This window comes from Lepisosteus platostomus, chromosome 4 (genome assembly GCF_059453375.1).
Source record: "Lepisosteus platostomus isolate fLepPlt1 chromosome 4, fLepPlt1.hap1, whole genome shotgun sequence".
Classification (NCBI taxonomy): Eukaryota; Metazoa; Chordata; class Actinopteri; order Semionotiformes; family Lepisosteidae; genus Lepisosteus; species Lepisosteus platostomus.
In genome coordinates this window covers 75,895,983-75,922,600 of record NC_142614.1, presented here as the reverse complement: position 1 = coordinate 75,922,600, position 26,618 = coordinate 75,895,983, and the positions used below count along the sequence as shown (strand labels likewise).

Genomic DNA, 26,618 nt, shown 5'->3' with positions numbered 1-26,618 from the left:
CGGTGCGCTGGAAAGAGTCGAGATGGCCAAGTCATTTCGCCCGGCAGCTCTGGGTGTGTCCGGCGCTGAGCCCCTGGGCTCAGTCCCTGACCTGCTTTGCACCGCACATCGCTTTAAAGAGGCAACGTCCATACAACACACGAGAAACAAACGGAAATATAGAGGAGGAAAAAAACACGCTCTTCATTTTCAATGAATTTATTTCTATTATTTCCAAGTTCGTTCTGCCACCACAAATGACCACTTTAAACCCTGTTTTGACCACTGGGGTTCCATTCCGGGTGCCGGTCGCGGCGTGGGGATCCCTGCCGCTGAGCCGTGCGCTCGCCAGTCACCAGCCCGGCTCCGAGCGGCCCTTCAGTCCGGGTGCAGCAGCGTGACCTCGGGTCTTGTTCTGTCAGCAACACTGCGGTGCCTCTCCTGAGATAAATATCTTATCTGAAGTTTATTCAGAAGAGTTGGGCCCACAGTTCTTACACTGTCAGGGTTTAACCATGTTTAACATGTAGTGTGCAGTAACCTTTCCGACAGATGTGAAGCTGTCTATAGAACTTGCATTCATACAGCACATCGTTTTGTACACTTAGCACTGTTTATAAACCCATCGCGTATCAGTCTATTTGCACCCATTCCACTAAGATAAGATCTATAAGATAAGATCACCTTATTAGCCATATACTAGCCCCACACAGTATCGGTCTGCAAAGGAACAAGTAAAGGTTTATTCCAGGCTGAAAAGAGAAGAAAGGCAGTTTCGGCAGTGGAGCCTTCTTCAGGTGTGAGTATGTATCAGTATCGGTATGTTCCAGCTCGGAGCTGGTGTCTGGGGCAGTGTGGCCCGGTGCGGGGCTGTGCCAGGCTGGAGAGCCGCTCTGTAGCGCGCTGTTACACTGAGCACTGAGAGGCGCAGGGAAGGGCTTCTCGCCTGCGCTGTGCTCGTCTGTGCGCTCCGGGTGCGGAGAACCGGGAGGGCTGTGAGAGAAGAGACTTCAACACGTCCGGCACGGCAGAGCTGTAAGACCCCCGTTCTCCCGTTCGAGTTACAAGAGCTACTGCACGAGTCAGAACCGGCAGACGGTTTGGAATCACACAGATACTGTGGTAGATTTTTCTTTAACAATTCATCTTCTAAAATTAAAGGTTGTGTTTTTTTTCAATGAAGTTTGTTATCGTTTAAAAACAAACGGTTTAAAAAAATTGAATTCCATGATAGTCGAATTAAACTAAATAATTAATTATTTAATAATAATGATGAAACTATTAAATAATTAAAGTTAATTATTAAATTAAACACAGCGACATCACCGCTGTGGAACAGACACTCGCCGCAGTTTCACCAAAATGAACCTCCAGGACTGTCGGAGCCGTTTCTGTCGCGTTGTTTTATAAATAATACCCCCTCGCCAGCACCTTCCGCATCCGGACACGCCGCCGTCGTGACCATCAAGTTTCATCGTCGTGTTTTAAGAAATCTCCAGTCAAGAATTATGTAGAAAAAAAGTGTAATAATATGGACCACTATTTTCCGTTTACATAAAACATTGTGATGACTTGTAGTAGCTGCAGGAATATTAACAAAACATTTTAAACGAGTTCCAGATAAAAAAAAATCAAAATTCCAAAATCAAAAAGTACAAGACTTTCAGTATGTGAAGATTAAACAAACTAGCTGATCAATAAACGGCAGATTTTGAGCACCAGTGTTAATAAACTCATTATAATTGTTTTTGAAAATCAGCTCAAATCAATTCTGAGTGGACTTGGTGTTTTGAGCCACTGATCCACGCATTCAAGAAACGACTTATAATTAAAAAGCTTAGTTTACAATTACAGTATGGAAATAAGAATGTCGAAATATTACATGTGACTAATTAAATTACTGTGCCATAAATGTGATTTTTAAATGACTACCTGTATGTTGATTAAAATAATAATAATAATAATAATAATAATTTGAATGGAAAATATTAATAATATATAGAATATATCATATGTCAATAATTATGGAATTAGTCAAATGGTAACACATTTTGAGGCAGCTCAGCTCCACAGTGAGTCCTCCTTGCTGTGTCTCGCACGCAGGTCAGACCTTGCCAGTGAGGTTCATTTCTGAGTCCAGACAATATTAGTCAAATCTTTCAGCTGACTTTTCTACCCTGCTGATATATATATAGTTGCACTTGATTCAGTTAATGATTTTGCTATTGATTTATTATTTTTTGCTGAGGTGTCCAAAAATAAAAGTTAAATAAAATACCTAAAGTAATGGTTTCCCACGTCTGAGAAGTATTTTTGATTGAAGGTACGAAGCCGCAGAGCTTTGCTGTGACTCTGAAGGCTCAGGTCTGGACAGTTTCCAGCAGTGGGGCTGAGATGAGCAGTGTCTTACTGCCACTGTCGGTAACAGATACTGAGGCCATGATTCCTTTTAAAGACGAGCCACAGGCATGTAAAGTCTACTGTGTCACAGGTGTCATTTCCTTTACAAAGGAAAGCAGGGCTTAGAGTTCTGCTCAGTCTTTTTCATAATGATCTGTCTGCTTTTCTTAAACTGAAACGACCGAAATGTTGTTATCTTAGTCTTTCACAAACAGCCTGGGGACTGATTTAAAATGAGACATTTAGAAACTTTATCAAGTAATTAAAAAAAACAACTAAATTTTATCTTTTATAAAATTTCACTTCACTGATGTGTTTGTGGAATTTTGTGCCAAACAAATGCCGTGATATCTGTCTGATTAAAATTGCCTTTAGATGAGGTTAATTTATTGAATAATAACTAAGTAGTATCAGCCATAAAAATGGAAAAACATCTAAGAACTTACATTAAGATTTCATTAAATTTAATTAAAAATGTTCTCTTTCAGATGTGTTTTTTTCACAGCATAATATCTCAATATAATCTGTAATAACATTCAATATAATAACATAAGACCTATCAGAATTATATACCCAATGTTCAGCCTCACCTCTACAGCGGCCTTGATCACTCCCGGTGTTGAACCACTGTACATCAGCTGCTGGCTCTCCAGCTGGGAGCTCGCACATCTGGAACGAGCGGCCTGCCCTACAAGAGCAGCACATCTGGAGAGCACGTGCAGCGGGGAGGCTCTGGCGACAGGTGAGGAAAGGATAAGAGCCTAACAGGAGGATGTGAAAATGTGAATGTCAGCTCTGGAAGTGATTGTGCTTCACACGATCACGGCAGAGTCCGATTGAGGCATTCCCCTTGGTTTCACCGTCTAAGCCGATCTTCTTCTGAACCTGATCAGCATCTACTGCCTGACTACAACCCCTGAGGGCCTCCTCCAGGGATGGTGCTCAGCTCAAGCAGTCTCTTCCTTATCTCCTGGCAGGCCAGTACCGCGGCGAGGGCGATCTCCCTGCCTTCTCCCGAGTCGTGGGACCACAGCCGCCGCTCCGGGTGTCTTCAGTAGCAGGTGGAAGACAGCAGCTCTTGTTCTCTAATTTCAGCAAGGAGGGAGAGAATATAACTATTAAAACCGACCACTTCTGCTCTTTGACGTGCCAGATAAATCCTCCCCAACCATTCATTCACTCTCCTCTCTACAGGAAAGAATGAACTGGAAGACACCCACCTCTACCTTACTAATGAAACTCTTCAGCAGTTTCAAATCATCATCTCTTAGTCTGTATCAGGCAGACTCCCACAGTTGCAGCTTCAGTGCAAATTGTGGATATATTATGCATCTATCCATTAGCAGGAACCTGGATATTCCTGGGATTGCACCCTGGAGAGGAGAGGATGCACACACAAGCAGACAGGGACGATTCAGAGAAACCACTTTATCCCACTGGAGTACCTCTTGGAGGTGGAGGAAAACCGGAGCAAGGACTGACATAATCTACAGCCTCCACGCAGACAGTGCTCCCAGTCTATAACAGAACCCAAGACCTAAGATCTGTAAGGCAGCAACGAGAGACACCATCCTACCTCACAGCCTACAAGTAAACAGACCAATGTTTAACTGATCCTTTAGCTATCACATTATTAAACCAATTCAAGGACAAAAACATTTCATAAGGTATCTGTAGCATTTAAGTAACAACACATTTATTAAAAGAAATTTGATCTCAAACCATTTCCTGTAATGATTCATTTCGTGAAGAAGCTGCCTGAGAACGGTGGACCTGAAGAAATGCCGTCAGCCTCAGCCCGTCAGACGGAGCGAAAAGCGCAGAACTGGAGCAGGAGGCGAGGGGGGCTGTAGATGAGGGGCTGAAGTGCTCGGTGAAGCTGCGGAGAAGATTCCCAAGTGAGCGGCTGTGGGCCGGATCCTCGGGCGCCCCCTCAGCCGGTGCAGCGCGACTCCAGCGAGGCCGTAGTGCAGACTGATCTCCCCCGTGCAGGAGCGCGCCGGCGCTCGCCTCTGTCGGGGGGCCGGGAGTCCCCAGCTGGCAGGAAGGCCCGGGGGATCCAGCGCTGACTGAAACAGAGAGCCCTGGGCGGGAGTGCGAGTCAGCTCGGGAGCGGGTGACGCAGGCCTTCACGCCACCTGGCAGATGTTCACAAGTCAGGGGAAACCGAAAGGGCTGATTCATAGCGAGAGGCCCCAGCCGCAGCGTCTCGGTGAGCGCCCCCCCCAGGGTCCCCCTCGGACCCAGCTCCTAAAGATGGAGCCTTCACTGCAAAACACGAAGGCCAGAATCTGACTGACTTGAATATCTCACCACCTCACCCAGTGGAGGAAACAAAATCTTGGGCAGGTGAACCCAGACAGACACACTGGAATAAAACAAATAAAAGAATGATATGAATGAATAAAATTGTGACAACAGATAAAGGGCTTTTCACGGGTGAAGGGGGTTGGGGCACATCATATAAGACTGATCAGTGGAACTGTGGGGGGGTATCCCTTTCCAGGCTTAAGGACTCTGACATTTACAGTAGGAAGAGGATAGAGGTCAGTAGGAAGCCTCTGAGATGTAGGGCAAGCAGTGCACGGGGGGTACAGCTGCCAGCTCCTGCTCAGAGCCACTTGCCACACGTGCTCAGGCAGATCCCCGAGAACCGACACACTGCAGCAGGAGGGCCTGGGGCAAGTCTATAACATGAACACCTGCTTCAAACAGGCAGGAAAGGAAAGAGGAACTGTCCTTCCAAGGGAAACCAGGTTACTACTGTAAGTGGTATAGATGGACCAGTAGGTGGTGCTAGTAACTGCAAAGATATCGTTACTCATTGAATGAGTGTTTTTTTTTGCTGCTACAGCTCTTTCTCTGTTTTCTCTGCCCGAGCTTTCAGAAGCTGAACTGTTTTCACAACTCTAGTTTTGATTGTGTGTGTCATGAGCCAGAGGACCCCCACTGGAAACTATGTGGGAGTTGATTGAAAACTGAGGACAGGAGGTATTTCCTTACACAAAGGGTGGTGGGAGTATGGAACAAACTGTCCAGCCATGTTGTTGAAGCCGAGACCCTGGGTTCTTTCAGGGAACAGCCGGATGAGACACTGAGATTATTTACTAACTGTCCAACAGTCCAGCTGTTCTGAATGGTGCCCTCGTCTGCTCTCGTGGTCTGACCTGCTCCTCTGGGCTGTGGTGTGGTGCAGACTTACAGGAGAGCACTGGGCTGAATCTCAGGTGTCTGTGTTGCTGAAATGCTGTTGCTCTGTGGCTGCTCTCTCAGGGTCTGTACCCGTGGGCTGCGAGACCTGCTGCTGATCACAGTCATGCGTCAGTCCTCACCCCCTGCCAGGAAACACGCTTCCTCGCACAGAAGACAGGGGCACAAAACCACCTTTAGTTTGTGTTTTTAACTATTAAGCTTTAGAAGAAAAAAAAAATATTCCCGCTGTCCACACGAACCTGATTTGACACCGAGGGCGACGTGATGCTGCACAGCCGTGCTGCTCATGAGTCTCGTCACTCAGCACAGCTGCAGCTCACAGCCTCATCGGCTGAACAGTTTGTGTTCTGCTCAAGCTTCACGTTATTAAAATAAATCCTTTTCTACAGCACTTCCCCTGCGTCTCTCAGAGACTCCCAGCGTCCGCAGCCTGTCTGAGGACAGCTCCGACTCCAAGCAGGGTGATGCACGTGCAGCTGTACAGGGGGTCACTGTTCTCTGACCCAGTCCAGACCCACACCCTTCAAGGGCTGAAAGGAGGCTAGACCTGCCCACACACCCTTGGGAATGAGACTCCTGGGTGCAGTCGGGCTCCTGGTGACCTTGATGACTGTATTCAGGTATTTTAATACGTCTGTTTGACACCAAAGATGCTGACCATGTCATCACAGGTCATGTGGACCGTATGCAGACTGTATTTCACGGCCCAACATGTTTATTGATCAAACATGCAGCGCTGGTCCCCTCTAGTCTTAAAAGGCACGATGTGCCTGGAGGAAAAACCTGGTGTACATGTGTATATAATGAGAAGGAGAGTATCTCCGAGCAGACTCCTTCCTCGCACACGCGGAGAGGAAATGCGCCGGCGAGCCTCGGAGATTATTACTCCTGATCCAGGAGGGCTGCAGGGGCCCCCGGGTCGTCAGGCCTTCTGAAGGACGCAAGCTGTAAATCTCACGTTCCGCTTCCCACGTGTGAAATAACTGTCTGCTGGAGAAGCAGCAGTCGGCCCTCCGCGGAAAGACCAGGGGCTGGCAGGGCGCCGTCAGACCGTCGCCTCTCTCGCGAAGGAAGGCGCGGTTGTGAAATATTAACACCCCCGTGTCACCGGCCATGAGGAAATGACGACGAGCACGTCTTTGGCCATGTTATTTCCGTCTGCATGTTGTTTGGTCTTTTTTTCCAAAAGGTGAAGTTACGACATTTCTGCCGTGAAAGGAAAAAAACGGCCCTCGTTGAAGCAAGACTATTACACAACCCGCTCACCTGAAGGAGCCTGACAGCGCAACGGAAAATCTGCCACTACGCCTACAGCGGGGCAGCTTGGATAGGACAGCAGCAAGCGACACGGCAAAGGAAATGATCAACCGCACATTTCCACTAATGTGATGTTATTGCGGCAGCGGCGGCTCTCCATCGCGCACAGATCGCCTCCTGTCGAGCAACGGGGGGCTATTCGAGTGATTTCAGCGCTTTTGCCCTGCTCCTCGGAGTGAAGTCGAGCCCTGCGCCTCCGGTACCACGCCTGCGCGGTTTAACATGGAACAGGCCGGGGGATTGAAGTCGCCATAAATCAGGGGCGGTTTGATTATAAAACAAGACGGCGGCACGTTTTTAAAAACAACAAAAGCTAGACGTTCTGCGCAAAATGCTTTTTAGGTTGGCAAAAAAAAACACAACCTTCATTGCTCAGTATTTACTGTACGCCCGCTCCTCACAGGTGTGGAGGTTTCCTGACTGGTGTCTTAATACCCCATGTGGAAAAAAAATATTTATTGGTATTGTTTTTTTATTTGAATATACTACGATGACAACAACATATATTTATTGGTTAGAATTAACACGCGGCTCTACGGATTTTGCAGTCACGGGTGTGGAACATGAATATCACGGTGAAACAGGGTTACTGTCAGGGGTAGCTGCCCCACGGCTCTTCCACAGCAGAGTCTCTTTATCCGACTGTCTGGTTGCTGGAAAGACACACAGCTACTGTGCGGCCGAGACCAGACAGCGGAGTCCGCTCTTCCTGGGTGAATTCAGTTCGCTGGGAATAACTACACCCAACTTAACACTGGCAGCCCACTGAAGCTCAGCAGCTGTGAGCCTGGCCAGTACCTGGATTGGAGACTCCTGGGAAAAACTAAGGTTGCTGCTGGAAGAGGTGTTAGTGGGGCCAGTGGGGGGCGCTCACCCTGCGGTCCATGTGGGTCCTAATGCCCCAGTATAGTGACGGAGACACTAGACTGTAAACAAGCGACGTCCTTCAGAAGAGACGTAAAACCGAGGTCCTGACTCTCTGTGGTCATTATCCTGACTCTCTGTGGTCATTAAAAATCCCAGGGCGTTTCTCGAAAAGAGTAGGGGTGTAACCCCGGCGTCCTGGCCAAATTTCCCATTGGCCCTCACCAATCATGGCCTCCTAATAATCCCCATCTCTGAACTGGCTCCATCACTCTGCTCTCCTCCCCACTGAGAGCTGGTATGTGGTGAGCGTACTGGTACACTGTGGCTGCCATCGCATCATCCAGGTGGGGCTGCACATTGGTGGTGGTGGAGGGGAGTCCCCATGACCTGTAAAGTGCTTTGAGTGGAGTGTCCAGATATAAATGCTATAAAAGTGTAAGCAATTATTTATTATTGTTATTATTATTATTACACCCAAGAATTAGGTATACTGAAAGTGTAAATTTGGCTTGACCCGCCTGGCTGAGGGCTGACGCCCTGGCCAGAGGACGAGGAGTGAGACAGGAGCGGCTGTAGAGCGGAGATGGGTGGAGGCAAGACGTACAGGAGAGAGAAAGGCATCACGCACGGTTTAAGGAGAGGAAATGACGTCAGGCGTAATTGCTCATTACTGACAGCTGAGTCTGATTGAACTTGTTGCTGTCTACCCTCCCGAACTCCTGTTACAAACTCCATTAGGAAAGAACAGCTCGGATATGCTATTGTTTTGCTAAGGTTTTTCTGTTCTCAGCTGTTGTCCTCTTTGTGCAGAAGAGCGGTTGGCTGGTACGCTAGGACCGCTCCACAGAAAGCGGTGATGAACGCCTGGACGGCCGCCCTGTTGTCCGTGAGGAGATCCGGACGAGTCCGCCGCCGAGCCCTGTGGGCGCAGGCTCTTACAGCGCGGTGAAGACTCGGGCCGTCACCTCGCCGGCTCGGTAGCAGGATTCCCGCGTCCCGCCGGTTTCAGCTCGGCTGGTCACTATCGGCATTTCACCGGCGGAATACAACCCCGGAGCGAGGGGCTTTTGTTGCACTCAGTAAATACTTTACTTTCTTTATTTCCTTTACTAAAAATATTACTTTTTTTCAAACCGACTCAGCTTATACGCGTCCATTGAGGTATTTCTGCTCGGCTGGAGTGAAACCGGGACTGGGAGCCGCCAAAATAAATGTTTTAGTTTCAAACACTGATAACACTAAAGAAAAACGGAATTGAAACCGATAACAGGGCAGTTTCAGTTTTTACGTGATCATAACCAATTGCAAATTTAATTGCAGCAGAAATATAGATCAACGTGAATGGCAGATGCATGCCGCGTCTTTCTGTGATCTGCGGTTGATTTAAGAGCTGCTCATTTCGTCTTTTGAATCCTTTAACATGCAACAGTTTACAGGCTAATTATACACCCAGAATACTCGGGTCAGAATTCCGTTCATGGCTTATTGTTTCCATTGATGATCGCAGGCACAGAAACCGGCTCTCAGTTGCACTGGCGGGGATTTAGTGGGACCGATGTCGGATGAAGCAAATTCGCGCCTGGAATCTGAACCCGCAACCTTCCAGTTTCAGGAGCGGCCCAGCAGTGGGTCGAGTCAGGCTCGGACTACAGGAGCTACAGCTGATATAGCGGCGTGTGACGGAAGCAGCGGTGTCTGCACACCGGCCAGTCCCGGTGCGGGGACACTCGCTCTGTGGGACAGCGGGCGGCCGTGGGCCGGGTTTCCTCGTGGAGGCGCTGTGGCGCCGTCACTCCTGTGTGCAACAACACCGCGGCCACAGCCCCAGGAGAGCGACCCTGCCCCCTGCTGCACAAACCGCATAATAATAAGTAGTTCAGGTGGGTAGCTGCGTCAGCAGGCGTAGTCTGCAAAGGAACAAGTAAAGGTGTATTCCTGCTGAAAAGAAAAGAAAGAAACCACAACGTTTCGGCTGTGGCACCACAGCTGAAACGTTGTGTTTTCTCTCTCCTCTTTTCAGCAGGAATAAACCTCTACTTGTTCCTTTGCATAATAATAATTAATTATGACGTAGTTTTTAGTAACTTAAAATACAAATAGCAATCAGGTGATCTTGCGTGGTAAGTATTGTCAAGCGCAGCTACAGTAAACCTGCCGGAAAACGTTATACCCGAACAGCACAAGGGCACCAGCTGACTTTATTCCTGGTGTGACGTTATTCCTCGCCAACGATTCGGAGTCTGTAAAGTTGACTGAAAGAGATATTTAATACTTGTCACTTGTTACTTGAGAAAGAAGGCGTGGAAGTGCGCTCTATCCCGGCTATGTGTAGCCTGGCCGACTCGCTGGGCTGAAAGTGACGGGTGTTTTGTCGTTTGACAGTGATGACAGTGAGCGACAGACCCTGACACAAGGGACGGCGCTTGACGTGTTTGCAGGTGTTTTCAGTTCTGCTCCTGCAGCGACTCACGCTGAACTAGCTCTCAAAGGGTTAAATCAAGAGCCCCCCCCCCGTCCCCGATCCATCATACGACACGACACGACAGCTGTTGTTGGAGCTGCCGAGCCGAGTCCCCCGAGTTCTCGGTTACCGAATCGACCTGTAAGCAGTGGGCGCGTTTGGTGAACTCACCCGAAAGCTTTCCGAGCTCGGAGACAAGACACAGGAAAACACACGTTCAAGGACCCGAGCTAAGGAGCAGCTGAGCTCAACTGGAGCCTCCTGCTGAGCACTGGCCCTCTGCTCACACCGCCCTGAGGTGTGTGTCACACGGACTCCAGCGCCTGGTGCTGGACAGAAAAAGCCTTCACAGGAAAGCGAACTTACAACTTCAATCGTTAGAAACTGCGAACACAGTCCTTTTACATTTAAATGTTTTGATCAATTATTGGTTGGTGTGGCATATTTTTGTGCTATTCGTTTCTGGTAGAAGCACCCAGAAACTCCAGATTCATGTATGAACACCTGTAGGCGTGACTCATTCCGACGTCATTTCTACTCAGACCTCCTGGTGGAGAAGCTCTTTCATCAGACCTGAAAGAAGGGGTCACTGGTGAAAGCAAACAACGACTTGAGCTTCACAAGTACACAAACTGCAAACACCTGGATGGACATTCTGAACACTATATCAGGTGTTTTTTTGCTTGGCACCTAAGTGCGAAAACTTTGCCATCTCTTCATGTATACCGTGGTGTTTTTTTAATCATTGTGTGCAGTAGTAGGCGTACATAAAGTGAAATTTCATATCAGACCACATCCTGTCTCAGACGGCAGCTATACTTTACACAGGTAGCTATAGTGGGCACTGGCTCTGAGGACACTCTGAGGCCGCTGGCTACTGCTCTATCTGGGCAGAGATTACTGCCACTCCTACAGGGGGTCATAGCGGGGAGTCTGGCTCAGGGTGTCCTTGCCGTGAAGCCTGGGTCGCTCCTACAAGTGGCTGCATGTTGCTCTTTCTGTTTGCTGACCAGAAACCCACAATCCAGTCTAGACCCATCTTACTGCTTTCAAATGATACATTTATCACCCCTCACCTCCCGGAACTGAGTGTTCATCAACCTAGAGCACCAGGGAAGAACAAGCGGTCAGACCCTTCATTCTCGTGGGACGGAGCTGGGCTTCGGGTGGGGGGAACGCAAACATATCCAACCTGCTCCGTCTCCTGCACACCGGGAGCACTGAGATGGTGAGCATTCGCCCAGAGCTCTGCGAGTCATCCCACAGAGCAACTCCTGTTCTCTCCGAGGACCAACACAAGCAAGGACCACATCTCTGGCCCCCATGTGGAGGAGAAGACTGCTGGAAGAATCCCAGCACTTCTAATCTGGCCAGTGGGGGAAAACCGCTTGAGGACAGAATCCACAGCCCGGGACCCCCGTTCCGTCTGGAGACAGGAGCCCAAACCTCATCCTCGCCAGACCCTCGGACAAGATGACTGTGGGAGACTGTGACTGCGGGCTCCAGCTCCCCTCTGCCCTCTTTCTGGGGATACAGTCTGTGATGGAGTGGTGCACTTAGACTCTCAGCACTCCTCTCGCCCTGTTAACGCACTTCTGGGGATACAGTCTGTGACGGAGTGGTGCACGCAGACTCTCAGCACTCCTCTCGCCCTGTTAACGCACTTCTGGGGATACAGTCTGTGACGGAGTGGTGCACGCAGACTCTCAGCACTCCTCTCTCCCTGTTAACGCACTTCTGGGGATACAGTCTGTGACGGAGTGGTGCACGCAGACTCTCAGCACTCCTCTCGCCCTGTTAACGCACTTCTGGGGATACAGTCTGTGACGGAGTGGTGCACGCAGACTCTGCTCTCCTCTGCGCCTCAGGAACAGCACACTGATGGCCGCAGCTGTGGGAGCTGGGAACATGCTGCTGGAGACGGCTCTTTCAGGCTCGGGCCAGACCAGATCCTTCAGTGAATGTCCTCCTCTCATTCCCGACCTTCTGAAGACCCCAGGGCACCCCCACAGGAAACAGAATCCCAGCTTTATACATCATTAGCGTGGTGAAAACAACAACAACTGCTGTTGTCATTTGTTATTTTACCATCGACAACTTAAGTAACACAATCTAGTTGATAGTCGCACCCAGCACTTCAGGGATGTCGTCGTTATTTCTTTTACTTCTAGTCTCTGGTCTTTCTTCTGTCGAATGGAGGTGCTTTTCGAAAGGCAGCGTCTGTAAGCTGTGATGGGCTAAGTAATAGTCATTTAGAAACATTATGGCAAAATATGCACTATGAATTAAAATATAGAATAATCTATTTTTTCAGTGAAAGAACAGCAAGCTCTGTGGCAGCTTATGCCTTTCTGCGTGATGCTTTTTTTAGGTTGTTTTGAAACAATTGACACCTTCTCGGTTGTGTCTGCCTTCTGGCTCTGCTGCGCTGGGTGTCTGCAGGGTCCCAGGCAGACGGCAGTCGTGTGCTCTGCACTCGTGCCGCAGGCTGCAAGCGGGCCTGTGGTTTGTGTGGAAACCAGGGCACTGAGCTGATTGGTGGGGCCCAGCTCTAAGAGGCTTGCAGACCACCGTGTCTGCAGAGACAGGTTTGCAAAACATGCAACAAGAACCTTTTTCATCAAGGCTGTATTGCGGAAATAAATGACGCAGTGAAGAACCCGAGCCTGGGATTGTAATGTCTTTGTAACTTTGTTCATCACTGAAGTGGGTCGGTCCACCTCCAACACCAATTCCCAGTGGAAGACCTGGTGGGGTCACTTCCAGCAGATGTGTCCGGCTGTGCGGGGAGCCGCGGGACCACTTGCCCAAGAGCAGACAGATGCTGGTTTTTAATGAACTGTAAATGCCAGCTGCTGTTCTTAATGGTGCACCAGAGTCACATGGGCAATAATATCAGTGGAGACTAAAATATAACCATATTCTAAATGAGATCTTACTAATGCATAGTATTCTTTCAACATTACTACATCCCTTGATTTAAATTCTACACTTTCACTCTATATCCTAACATTCTTTCAGCCTTTTCGATTCTCCACATTGTCTAGAAGATGTAAATGATGTGTCAACATCAACACCATAGTTTTCATAAGAAGCCTCTTCCAGCTCAGTTTCACATTTTGTATTGATAGCCTATACCTCTGCTACCCACTTGTAGTGTAATGCTCTGAACGTGCCTACGTTAAAAATCACCTGGCTGGTGTTTGTCTGGCTTTGAATTTACTACAGTGCTATCTAATCCTATTTCACTAGGAATGACAACACCCAAGATGAAAGCGTCATGGAGCGAATTTGTGGCTTAACCTGCTTGGCTGAGGGCTGGCCTCCCGGCCAAGGGACAAGGAGACCTGCGGGGTGACCAAGGGGCAGTTGCAGAGGGGGAGATGGGGTGGAGGGGGGATGCAAGAGACATGAAAGAGAGAAAGAGGGAGGGAGGGATCTCTTAGGTATTTATAGCGTTTGGGAGAGGAATGGATTGTCAGGAGCGATTGCTAATTACTGACAGCTGAGGCTGATTAAGTTTGGTTGTTGTCATCCCTCCCAAACTTTTGTTATAAACTCCATCTTGGTAACTGCTAACTTGACTAGTGTACTAACGATTCCCGAACCTAGATCGCTGATATAAATCAGTAAGAACAGTGGCCCTAGTACAGATCCCTGTGGTACTCCACCCATTGCATCACAGCAGTTTGAGCTTTCACCTCTGACTTCTACTGTATTCTTTTGACCAATTCTCAATCTAAACAGACTCAGTCCCCCAGCTGCCTACTGCCTTTAATTTGAATCTTTCATGAGGAACTTTATCAAAAATTTTCTGTAAATCTATCGCATGCTGTGTGTGTCCATTACTATTCCTGCTTGTTCAAAGAACTTTACCAATGTTAGTTCAGCTAGACCTACCTGTTCTGAACCCATGTTGGTCATTCTTGATTTCAGGGACATCGGTCAGTGCATGAGAATTATCTTTAAAGTCTGTTGCCGGTGAGAGGGATCGGTGTCAGATCATCAATAAGAGCTTAATAATAAGCTTTCATTTACAAAGCACCTTTCCAAACTCAAGGATGCAGATCAGGGAAAACTGACCAAAGCAGTTTCTTGGTTCAAAGTCATTATCCAGGCGACAGGCAGGATCGGGCAGGATCAGGCTTGGTCAGGAGTAGTGACAGGGAATGTGCTTAATCTCTTCCAGGTGTCAGAGGGCCTGGACAATGTCAGGCAAATGGATTTTTTCAGAGTCACCAATGAATCAATTCAATTCAATTCAATTCAACTTTATTGTCATTAAACTTACACAGGTGCATAGTATAATGAAAAGTGTTTCTCATTAGTCACTCAGGTGCAGTATATAAATAGGACAGAAGATAAGACAATAGACAGTTACACAATAGCAATAACAGTAACATGTAATAACATAACATAAATAACATGTAATCAAGTAATCAAAACTGTGCAAAATTCCGCAAACAGAGAAAATATAACAGGACAAAAACAGTGCACGTTAATTCTTGGAAGAGTGCAAAAATAGTATGGTTAATTAATAAATATTAAATATTATTACGACCGGTACAGTTTTACTGGGCTATCAAGGGGACAGTACAATTTCGGCTTACATGTGTGTGTAGTGGTGTAGGAGTACAGTCGTTGTGGGTACAGGAGGATGTTAGGAGAGCTCATAATATGGTGGGAGGGAGTGGGGGCGTCACCAACTTGACAGCTCTGGGGAAGAAGCTATTTTGGAGTCTAGTTGTGTGCGACTGGAGTGACCGGCACCTTCTGCCAGATGGTAGGGGAACAAACAAGTTATGACTGGGGTGAGTGGGGTCAGACATAATTTTGGTGGCTTTTTTCAGACTCCTGGTGTTGTATATTTCCTGGATGGATGGTAAGGCACTGCCGATGATGTGTTGGGCAGTTTTGACCACCCGCTGTAGTGCCTTACGGTCGGACGCGGTGCAGTTGCCGTACCAGACTGTGATGCAGCTGGTCAGTATGATCTCCACCGTACATCTGTAGACGTTGGTGAGGATCTGTGGATGTAGGTGTATTTTCTACAGCCTTCTCAGGAAGTACAGCCGCTGTTGTGCCTTCTTGATGAGACTGGAGGTGTTCAGTGTCCATGTAAGGTCCTTAGAGATGTGAACACCTAGGAATTTGAAGTTATTCACCATCTCCACCGCAGACCCTTCTATGTAGATGGGGGAGTGGACTTTTCCTTGTCTCCTGAAGTCAAAAATCAGCTCTTTGGTTTTGCTGATGTTGAGACATAGGTTGTTGGTTCGGCACCAGTCTGCAAGATGTTTATCTCCTCCCTGTAGGCAGTCCCATCATTGTCAGTGATCAGGCCCACGACTGTGGTATCGTCAGCATACTTGATGATGGTGTTTGTGCTGAACTTAGCAGTACAGTCGTGGGTGAACAGGGAGTAAAGCAGTGGGCTGAGCACACAGCCTTGAGGGGCACCGGTGTTAAGGGTGAGTGTGTTGGAGGTGAGGTTGCCAATCCTGACAGTCTGGGGTCTGCTGGTGAGGAAGTCTAGGATCCTAGACTTCCTAGTCTTGGGCATCGCGAATCAAGGACCCAGACAAACAAAACTAAAAGCTGAAGTTATTTCTTTTAAAAAAGAAAGTTGCTTTTTTATCCAGTTTTTATATAATCTCAGGTGGTTCATTAACGAATTGTTTCAACGAAGTAATTTAGACACTGCTTGAAAAAAGGAAAGGCTACACGTGACCTTCAGACACTGGATTTCCTCCAAAAAGGATTTAAGGCGGCAGTGAGCCCGTAGAGAGCCGGTAAGCTCGCCTGTTTATGTTAAAACTTTTCCTCTAAAATCGTCTTGGGGGATAGGTGCTGTACATCTGCACAGCTGTACCGTTTTTTTTAGTTAGCTGCAAACATTGCGGTGAGCAGTGAATTTTGGTTTTTATTTTTGTGAATTATAGAGGTTGTAGAGAAGTGAAACATACGCCCAGATGACACTTGGGCGAGAGTCACTTCCTGAGAAGTAACCCCCCCCAGCCCCTTCACCGAGGCGCCCCGGGACCGAGCCTCAGAGCCAGCGGAGCTGCCGGTGCGTCGCGATGCTGAGGGCGGCCGGACTCGTGGCGCTGTGCAGCCTCCTGCTCCAGCCGAAGCGTGAGTAATGACCTCCATGTGCGCAGAGCCGGGCTCACACCTCATGCCAGCCACGATACTACACATGTACAGTGCAGTGCCCTGCAGCTACAACCTCAGACGTTTGCCATTCTTATTTAGTGGTGTTAATGGAGATGTGAGAAGAGCTGACTCTGTGCGCTTTTATGGGGAAAGTTTTCAGGTCGCCCTGGAGTTGGGGGGGATTCCTGTATCCTGAAATCCCACGGGATGGAGGCGCCTACAGCCCATTCGGAGCTGCGGCGGCTCCGCGGACCGCAAGGTGTTCAACCAACAGAGGACGAGCGCGTCTCTCGGTCATTTTGAGCTCCATCCCCAGTTTGTTGGGAAATGTTTTCTTTGACCAGTTAAGGCAATCTATCGTTAAGTGAGAATACAATTGTAAAAAAAAAGACACACAAGAAAATCCAGAAAAAACTTAAGCGAGACGGTGCGTTTTTAAATGGGATCCGACGGGTCACATCATCACCGCTGCGCGGTTTCTCCCGCTGCCGTCGCATCTCGACGGGTTGGGCTCGTTAGACAGGTCGTCACAGAGCCCACGGGCTGCTGCAGTGGTGACGTTTAAAAAAAATCCCGTAAATAACGGAATCAGTCAAATTTGTGCCGAAACGAGGTCATTTTATTTTTCGTTTAAAACAGCTGACGGGAGAGCCGCATTTTGACAGTATGTCTGTTTTAGGAAAACATTTATAAAAACACAGTGACCTACATTAAAAAAAAAATCCTGCATCCCCACGGCGAGGTAAGCACCCAACTATATTGAAAACAGGGTTGTGTTATTAATTTAACACGCATTTCTCCCGTTTCTGTTTTATGCGTGTGTGTTTTTTTGTTCGATTTTACGCGATTAGAAACATGTTAATAATATTTTTAAAATATCCCCCCCACAGCAACCTATTTATTTCGTTTTCTCCAGTTTAGTATTTAATCCTGTTCTACTTGTTCATGCTTTAAAAAATGTTATGGGTAGCAAATTGTTATTTTAGTACGAATCGATGTATAAAATTTAACATTTATTTTCTCATTTAAAGCGACTTGTACGCAAGAACCCATAACTGGAACAGAGGGGGGTTCGGTGAAGATCAACTGCAAACTGAGCCATAGCGGCTCGGAGTCCACAGTGTACTGGTTCCGAGTCAAAGACAAGACCACCGACACCTTGGTTGCCGTGAACAGTCTGGGGAAACCAAAGCCTGAAGGTGCCAACGACAGGTTCACACCCGACAAACGTTCGGGGACGTACACGCTGGAAATCAAGCAGTTCAGGTCGGCAGAAGACAGCGGATTGTACAGCTGCGCCGCGCTCGTCAATTCTAGACTGAGTTTAGGGGCTCTGACGAAAGTTTCAGCAAAAAGTAAGCGCTCGCTACAAATTCTTCTGCTTTGTGTTCATTGAATCGTGTGCAGTATAATGCTTTAATTAGCTCGAATCGAAAGACAAAGCTGCTTTTTCTTAACAACGGGATTTGTTCCTGCCAACTATTTTCTAATGTTACCCCTTCAGACAGCTGTGAGAGACTGTAACGCGCTACGGCTGTAGATAAAGAGCAAAATTATTTCGCAGCGATGAAGACAATCCACGGGAATGAAATGAGTTCAGATCAATTTAGCTGCGACCCAGGTCTGCTCACACGGCGCGCTTTTAACTGCACCCGTTTTCTAAGGCAATACCGAAGAATAAATTAAACTTCATAGAATTACTAAATTATAAATATTATTATTATTATTAAGTGGCTTATTCTTTCACTCGTTTGTATTTTTAGAACAAACGCCTACCGCCACTAAGGCGAAGCCCACAGAGAAGACGACGCGCCCGCTGATCACGAACAAGCCGTGTAACACGTCGGCCTCAGGTGAGGTCGTCCTCGGTACTGGGTCTATTCTGATGACTGTGACACAGCCTTGCAGAAGCGTGCCGCGCCCTGTACAGTTTTCACTTCTTGTTTTGTTTTAAAGCTGACTACTTCAAAATTCTCATGACGGCAATTAATACTCGTTACTGTACATACTCAGCCTTCTCCACTCGTTCAAAACAAATAAAGAAAAGTAAGTAGATAAAAAAGTCATCATTGGTTGGTTGTGGCAAATGTGAATTTATTGAGGTGCACAATTACCTAAACGAGCCACACCGTTGTGGAGGTGTACGGCTTCACGTGGTTTCAGAACAAATACACCCGTCAGGTAGAGAATTTCAGGTATTTCAAGCGAAGATTGAAGATTCAGCCCTGAAGACCCAGGAGGTTTCAAAGCAGGTCAGGAGCAAGGTTGCTGGAAAGGGCAGGTCAGGAGAAAGGTAGAAAAATCCTGGAGTCTCTGGACGTCTCCGTTAGCCAAGAGTACTCACCCTGGACGAAGGCGACAGTGTTTTCGTACCACCAGGCACTGACGCCTCACTCCGACTGTCCCTCCTCACCGAGCCGCTGGCCTGGCGGGGCTGCAGAGCTCGGACACGGCTTTGGGAGAGCTTCAGAGTCCGAGCTGGGAGTCGCATCTGGGCTGTACGGCGGAGCAGCTGGAGGACACCAGCACTGAGGAATCCCTCGTGCAACAGTGCACCTGAAAACAGCTTGGCCAAAGGTGTTCTGGTCCGATGAGAGCAAACTGCAGCTTTGTGGTCTGAATCCCAAGTGTTCCCTTCTGCTGTGTTGGGGTTAGGCCAATCTCCCGGTGCTGGTTCAGTCACGCTTCATAGGGCTGGAGCAGAGTAAGGTCAATGCTAGAGGAAAACCTGTTTCAGTCTCCTGAAGACCAAACTGTGGTGAAAACTCCCCGTTCAGCAGGATAGTGATGTAAAAGCACAAGACCTGAGCTACGCTGGAGTGCCTTCGGAATAAGAATACTGTAAGTCAGAAAAAGTCAGAGCCCAGACTCGAGTCCCTTTGAGAATCTATGGAAAGATTTGAAAACTGTTGCTGTCATTAAGTTACTCCCTGAGCAACCAGAGAGACATCTGCCAAGACACATGGGCGAACACTGTAGCCAGCCAGTGTACAAGGTGAGTAGAGAGTTAGACCTATAACTGCTGTCAAGGGCTTTCCACTAAATATTGTTCATGCCTCTGAGTGCTATCAACATTCTTCAGTCTTGTTTTCTAGTTTTTGTTGACATTTACTGCAATGTATCTCTCCCTTAGTCTTCAGTTTGAACATTCTAGTTTTGAATGTTAAGTTTAGTTTCAAAAGTGTATGTTTCCTTTTTTAATTTAGCAAAATACGACCCAAGGCAAGGCATTGTAGTTTTATGAAGCACTGCAGTTATTTCCTGTCCTCGTGTACAGTAGATGCTGAATGCAGAGTTTACTACTTACATAGCTTTCCAGCTGCCTCTGTTAAAAACTTGGGGACAAAATGGCGACCAGGCAGCCATCTTAATTTCCATAGGCGCCCTGACAGCCTTGGACAATGCCTGCCATGTGTGGAGCTGGCAGCAGGCAGCAGGAATTTACTCTTGGGGTTGTGTGTTGAAAAAGGCTGTTGGCCCATTTTTCATTTCAAAATTGGTGCATTTCAACCTGTGCTTTAACAAACCCGAAGCTCGAGGTGAAGGTTGTTGGTGACCTTCGTCAAGCTTGATCTGGAGCTGTGTAGTGGCTTCCGAGATGATGAGTGAGAGCTTTGTGTTTTTGAGGCTGCGGATCCTGCCTCCATCTAGGTTGATGCACAGTGTTCGTCAGATGACAAGGCCGGTGTTGGTCGGCTGCCTGTTTGTGAGCAGGACAAGATCACTGTGATCACTGGGGCTTTCAAACCTATTGATTACTGTATCTATGTGGAAAACCTGAGATTTGGCAAGTGGAGGCGAAGGGAAACAACGGTATATTCTGTAAGATGTTCAAGGCAGTGCTGTAGAATTGTTGGCCATGTTGTTTATTTTCTGTTACCGGAGAGATGTTACTCTTGTCTATCAGCCAGGAAGCACTGTCCTGGGACACGAGGAGTAAGGAGCATGCAGGCATCCTCTGGGGTGCTCGCAGCTGGGGCAGCGTTGAGCGCAGGGCTCGTGGCTGAGATTCCCCAGTAGCTGTGTGCAGGGAGGCCCAGGGATCACTGTTGAGGGTTCCATGAGGGAAACTACTAGCCTTAGTGGAGCATGCTGGGATAGCAAGAGCCTGTATTGTCCCTGTGGGAAGGTTGTGGCTGGAGGTCCCTGCTGGTGCTGTGCTGCAGTACCCCCCTGTCTTTCAGCAGGCATGGTCATTGTGCATACCAGTTACCTGCCCACCTGATATAATCTTGACATGATATCTGGGTATTACTTACAATAAAAACATGAACTGCTTCACAAGCTTGCACATAGAATGAATCTATAAGACATATGGCGGGGAGCGAGCTCTACAAATGAATTACTTACTCAGACGAATTCCACTGTTTGATGAAAGTTTTTAATTTCACTGTGTATATCCCATGTATACAGTCTGCAGACACCAGCTCTGTCTGCTTGCAGACGTCTCCAGTGCCAAGATCTGCCCCCAGGTGCCTCCAGAGGCTCTGAGCTGCCTGTGCTTGTCTGCTCGGGCTCATGACAGGTGCACTGACAGCCCCCGAGTAAGAATGGGGCCACGTGTTTTCAGTGCATTCGGCAACCCATTGTAGCAAGCTCTCCCAGCTGCTGGAGGACCAGCGGCAGGTGTGAGAGGTGTGTGTAAACCGAATTTCTCTGAAGGTGTGCAGCGCAGCTGACCCCTGGCCCTGCAGTGTAAGTCAGTCTCACGGGTACATGCTCCTGCACTCAGTGTGTCGACAGAACAGACACAAGAGACAGTATTTTTATTGATTAATCAATTAAATATCTCAAGCCCTACACAACATCTCTTACACTGTATGCAACATATTTTAATACAGTATCTGTGAATGGGAAGAAGTCATTTCAGTGATACAGACTCAGACCAGCTAAATTCCAACTTTTCTAGGGAGGGAAGTTCTTTCCTTTCCTCTCCTCAATAAATACAAAGAATTTTAAAACATGTGTGGCTAGGGGATAGCTGTACTTCTCCTTTCAATTGCCTTATTCTGAACATTTAGAATAATGTATATGGTTCACCTGTATTTAAACATCACTCAGTTCGTGTCTTGAGACAAGTCATCACAAAAAGGTACTGGTGAGACAAAGAGTGATCATTTATTCAGGTCAGTTATCTTCACTGTGAAGTCGGTTATACTATAATAGTATTTCATATTTAACAGTAACTGGGTCATTCCTAGTGAGCCTGCCTCTATACACACTGAGTGGACTGAGCCGCTGGATGAAGACTGACGCTGTGGGGCCTGAGGTCAGCGGGAGAGTAATGAACCACAGCTCCGAGACAGGAACTGACAAGCGGAAAGAGAAAGCAAGAGCAGGGAAGAAGAATAGACACCTAGACGTCATCATCATCGCCAGAAGCTGTGCCTCTTGTTCAGACTTGAAACCAGATTCGGTGCTGGTCTCCCGAGCCCTGAAAGAATACCCGAGCCTGGGCCTTATCAGAAAGGGATTGCCTGTCGTATCTGTGGGAGTTGTGATTTTCTCGATTTTGGAGTCCTCAGGCAATGAACACCTCTCTTATTTCAGCGATGCCTTTGTTAGCACAGGGAAACTGGTTCCCAGTCATCGGCATGCATCCATTCGGAGAGAGATGTAGCTCCTGTTAGTATCCACTCTGTTGGTAAGGATGCAGGTTCTCTCTCTTTTAAGAGTTTTTGCATTCTGATTATAAGAGAGAGAATTCTGAGTTCTCAGTGCCTGTAGGAGGCAGGGCTCTGAGACTCACAGAAATCTGAATACCTGTTCCTAGGGTAATTCTTGTGAATTGTGTAGTTGTGTTATTAAATATTTGTCTGTCTTGTATGAATTACTCTATCACCAGGATGAAAGACCCAGTGGTCATGTGATGCTTGGTGACCCCTGCCTTTAGGAGCAGGGGTCCTACTGGAACTACTTTTCTTCATCATTTGCTTGTTTGGCAAGCTGGTCTCAGGATGTGATTCTCATTTCATTCTTGTTTTCATTGTAACATGACCCCAAATCACGAGATCCTCACATATCGTGTCATAACACTTTCACCAGAGCTGAGCTTCACTGAGTACATCTGTCCCGGCAGTGAGGGTTTCCTGCACGCTTGTCACTCCTCCAGCAGCTTGCCCAGGGATGAGCAGGATGATGGCTTTCCTCGCCCTGGGCTTCCTGTTACTCTTGTGCTCAAAGACTGTCAGGATGTCACAAAGCAGCAGTAGGTGAGCCTGTGTTTTAGACACGTGAATCACTTGCGTTCTTTCTTCTCTGCAGTGCCAAAGGCCGTGCAGCGCAACCTTGCATTGAGCTGTGATGTCATCGTGTGGGCCCCACTGTCTGCGGGCTGTGGGCTGCTCTTCCTCATCCTCATCATCACCATTACCTACTGCAACAGTAAGCACTGCTCCCAAGCCCCCCTCTGAACTAAGCTCTCAGGTGGAAACGTGTGTGAAAAGCTAATCGACTCTGCCTTCTCCTGTCTGCTGATAGCACCCGATCACATTGATGACTATTCCAGTGTGAGCCAGGTCTCAGGTCCGACATGTTGTCAGAAGAACAGCTACACACAAGAGGAGCCATTCAGCCCTTCTGGCCTGTTTGGTAGTTAGTAGCTAATTGAACCCAGGATCTCATCCAGCTGTGTCTTGAGTGTATCTGCTTCAACAGCATGGCTGGGCAGCCTGTTCCACACTCCCACAACTCTTTGGGTAAAGGGGTGCCCTTGAAATGCACTCTCACATATAATGCTTTGCTAAATTATTCACCCCATTCCATCGATGTCCCATTTTGTTTCATTACAAATAATTTGTGCACATCTTTAAAGTGAACGTTTTCAATCCAGAATTAATTCTGAAACTGAAGACTTCTAGGTATGAAAGGACATAAGTGTCAGCAAAACCTGCACTGTCTTCTGGCAGGGGACTTCAGAAGGGACACTGTTGTACTACCCTGTGACAGCTAAATCCACATTTGTCAGTATTTCAAAGCAAAGGTGAGCTTTTTCTCTGCTGTGGAGATGAGGGATGGTGTCCTTTCAAGCGGAGCTGACGCTGCCCTGCAGTTCTTGTTAAACTGCTGTATCTCAAGCCCTGCAGAGCTTTGCCCACCTGCTGCATGGAGCTGCAGTGTCCCAGCACGTCCCCGAGCCAGAAACCGACGGTTTCCTAACGCGGCCGCTCGGAGTCTTTCAGCTGCTTCAAGCCCCTCGCGGGAGGTCCGGCTCTCTGCTTTCCCACTGGTGTTTGCGTCCTGTCTGTGCGCCACTGGAAGAACCGTCAGTCCGCTGCTCTATACAATAATGATATAGAAATGTCGAGGCAGCCGTGGTTCCCAGCTTGTCTTCACAAGTGGCGCGCAGACCCGTACAGACATATTCAGGAATCGCAGAGAACGGCCCAGTCGAGGGTTTATAAACGTCTTTCTCTCACCCTTGGCTCTGATAAGACACCGCCTCGCTGCTGTCCCGCCGCCTCGCAAGCTGGAAGAACGAAATGTTTTCTTTTTATTTTTCAGAGGTCCGAACGAGACGCTGTCCTCACCACTATAAGAGAAGGTCAGATGATATGTTTGTTTTTTTTACAAACTGAGATTCTTGTGCTTTTCAGGATTGTGAAATACACATGGCGGTTCCCGTTACAAAATAGCTAATGTCTTATGGTTAAGCGAGAAATATTGCAAATTATTACTTATGTACAAACCCGGATTCCCTAACCGGATATTGAGAAAATATGCTCACAAGGAAGTAAAAAAATTTCAGAAAATGCTGAATCGAGCAGTTAGTCTCAAGAATCACTTCCACACAAAAAAAAATAAATAAACTCAGCCAGTTTTTCAGCCCCAAATAAAAAATTACACTTTTTAAAGTTTTTATTTAAAAATCAGAAATACAAAAAAACAGACAAAATATTTAAAAAGATACAGATATAGACACTTCACAGCCAGAGGAATTCACAATTATAAAAGCTGAAAATTAAGCTTTTTACATATTTCCATGATATGTCTTGCCTTTTGATTCTTTACATTTCTAATAGAGTTTAAGTAAAAAAGGAATTGCACTTTAAAAGCATTAATAGAGGGAGCCGTTTTAGACCATTTACTGTTAAACCGCGCATCAGAAGTGTTTTCACAATAAATAATATTCCGTCGAAGGGTACGGAAACTGCTGAAATTCGCTGGGCTGTCACGCTCGCCGGTTCCTCGGATTCTCCCACGAACGTCCTGCGGTCCGTGGGCAATACCGCGCGCGCCAGTCCGCTCCGCTTTGGACAAACCCCACACTGTCCCCTCAGTCTGCGAAATATCTGACGACCACTGACTGGTCACCCCAAACGAAATATTGGAATATAGTCAACAATCATGTTTGTTTATTGGCCTAGTTAATCGTTATAAGTTACTCATTTGCATTTAGATGTTTTATAAACGTTTGCGGGAGAAAAATCATTCCTGTTTTCTGGTTCCACATACATCAGGTAGTGTACGTCACGTGCTCTTTTCCAAAGTCAGGCGGAATGACCGAGGTACTCTGGGGTCTCGGGGCGGTACTGTCCCGAACTCGGGGTACAGCGGGCTGAGCTGGGAGGTACGATGCGGAGCGCTCCGAGCGCGGGACTTGAAGTTGTAAGACGTGTCTAGTTGTCCTCTTCGTGTTTTCTCTTGCAGACCAAAGAAGGAAGTAAACGGAAGACCATCGGTTCCGGACAGATATGTTTAAGCAGAAACAGGTAAAGCTGTATGAAAGAGACAACTAGTCTTACAGTCTGTAAATTGTCTGTAAGCTGTAATTCTTGGCCGCCCGGGTTGGGGAAGGTCTTCTTTAGCTCAGTCGGCAAGACCCCTGCTGAGTGACACCGGAGACCCGGGTTCGAGCCCAGGCGGAGAGGGACGAACTGGGGCGGGAGCCCTAGAGATCGGCTACAACAAGATAGTAATACACCACTTATAGCCACTGTTTCTGAAGGTGTTAGCTGTAGGACTAACAGCGCTGTCCGTGTGTCTGTCCGCTAGTGTCCCGACCCCCCGGGCCGCGCGAGGAGCCCACGCCGCTGTGGATTTCAGTGTCTCGTTTCTCTACACTAAAGCTGTACAGCAGCTTTATTTTCGCTGACTTCAGAAAATGCTGATGGCGGAACTGGCGCATGGCAAGCGGTAATGTGTATCTTGTAAAATGCTCATTCTTGCCCTACTGTATGTTTGTGCTGTATAAAGGTTGTTCAGAGTCCTGAGAAACTGTAATGGAAGACTATGGCTTTCTGAATCCATGCCTGTATATGTTAACCATTGCGTTTAATGCAGTCGCATTTTCTCAAGTTTATTTGTTTAATACAATGCATCTATGTATGTGTATATCAAACACACGTCCCATTATAACTGTGCATCCAAGACTTTCAGTTTACTGATTTGAGATATTGAGATCTGCAGGTGTAATGTATAATATAAAATAAACTGAACTGATCATCATTTTACGCATGTTCTCTTTAGTTTGTAAATATATGGACAGGCTTGCCCAGCGGTGGCTGAACAGATTGAAAATGCAGCCTTGAGTTTATTTTAGCGTGACAAGAGATGTTAATGTCGCAGAAATATGCCGGGCGAGAAATAAAGCGATGTTTTGCACAACCCCACTCGTGTCCGTGTCTTGTGCTTCTGTACCGGCTGTGTTCTGCGCGAGGACCTGCCCTCTGGGCCGGACAGCGACACGTGCCGTCGCCGTGACGTCACCAAGCCGCGTCTCTCCGGGCGGTGCCGCGTGCGCGTAAATTCCACGCTGCCGGAAAACTCGTAACCCGCGACCTCTCGCTCTCCCGCGACCTCGTCCCCGATGACCGCCCCCGCCGAGTACGGGAGAGTCGTCCCGCTTCCCCTGCGAAACCGCTGAGCGCAACAGAACCGGGCCCGGAGACTCGGATCTCCGCACCGCAGGACGGGAACCCCGCAGCTCCCTCTGTGAGAGACTCCGGCCCCGGGTGCGAGCTCGCCTGTCCCCTGTCCCGTGCGCAAGGCTCGTGAGGAAATGGAAACCACTCTTATGAAGAGAGCACTGGTCCTGGCACATCACCACGTGTGGTCGTTTCTGTAAGAGTGTAACGCCCCCGCAGGGTAATTGTCACAAGGCCGGTGGGTAACCGCTGCAGTGAAGTGTCCCAGGACACCACGTGTGCGGTAAGGTGCAGCAATGTCTTGGGGTTGTGACACCAGGCATTTCATAAATCGTGTTTTAGGGGTGTTGTTTAGGGGT

At 47.7% G+C, this 26,618-nt stretch overlaps 1 protein-coding gene and 2 long non-coding RNA genes across 4 annotated transcripts; 2 read left to right on the top strand and 1 right to left on the bottom strand.

Moving 5' to 3' along the window:
- Window positions 1–182: 182 nt before the first annotated feature.
- Window positions 183–4,969, bottom strand: LOC148673847 (uncharacterized). The gene is made up of 2 exons (XR_015936139.1): window positions 3,600–4,969; window positions 183–3,464 (listed from the first exon to the last, which is right to left on the bottom strand). It is a non-coding gene; the product is annotated as an uncharacterized LOC148673847 (long non-coding RNA).
- On the top strand, window positions 726–3,493 carry LOC148673848 (uncharacterized). The gene is made up of 3 exons (XR_015936141.1): window positions 726–1,014; window positions 2,978–3,121; window positions 3,357–3,493. It is a non-coding gene; the product is annotated as an uncharacterized LOC148673848 (long non-coding RNA).
- An 11,239-nt stretch (window positions 4,970–16,208) lies between the features above and the next one.
- cd8a (CD8a molecule) lies at window positions 16,209–26,004 on the top strand. Of its 2 annotated transcripts, XM_088630744.1 has the most exons (7): window positions 16,216–16,372; window positions 17,425–17,748; window positions 18,157–18,246; window positions 22,658–22,777; window positions 23,897–23,936; window positions 25,043–25,104; window positions 25,388–26,004. In XM_088630744.1, exons 1-6 carry the CDS (start codon window positions 16,318–16,320, stop codon window positions 25,092–25,094), a joined length of 681 nt encoding a protein of 226 aa, XP_088486870.1. In that variant the 5' UTR covers window positions 16,216–16,317; the 3' UTR covers window positions 25,095–25,104; window positions 25,388–26,004. The 2 variants fall into 2 exon arrangements, with proteins under 2 accessions (XP_088486871.1, XP_088486870.1); XM_088630745.1 differs by lacking the exon at window positions 22,658–22,777 and having other exon boundaries at window positions 16,209–16,372.
- The last annotated feature ends 614 nt before the right edge of the window (window positions 26,005–26,618 follow it).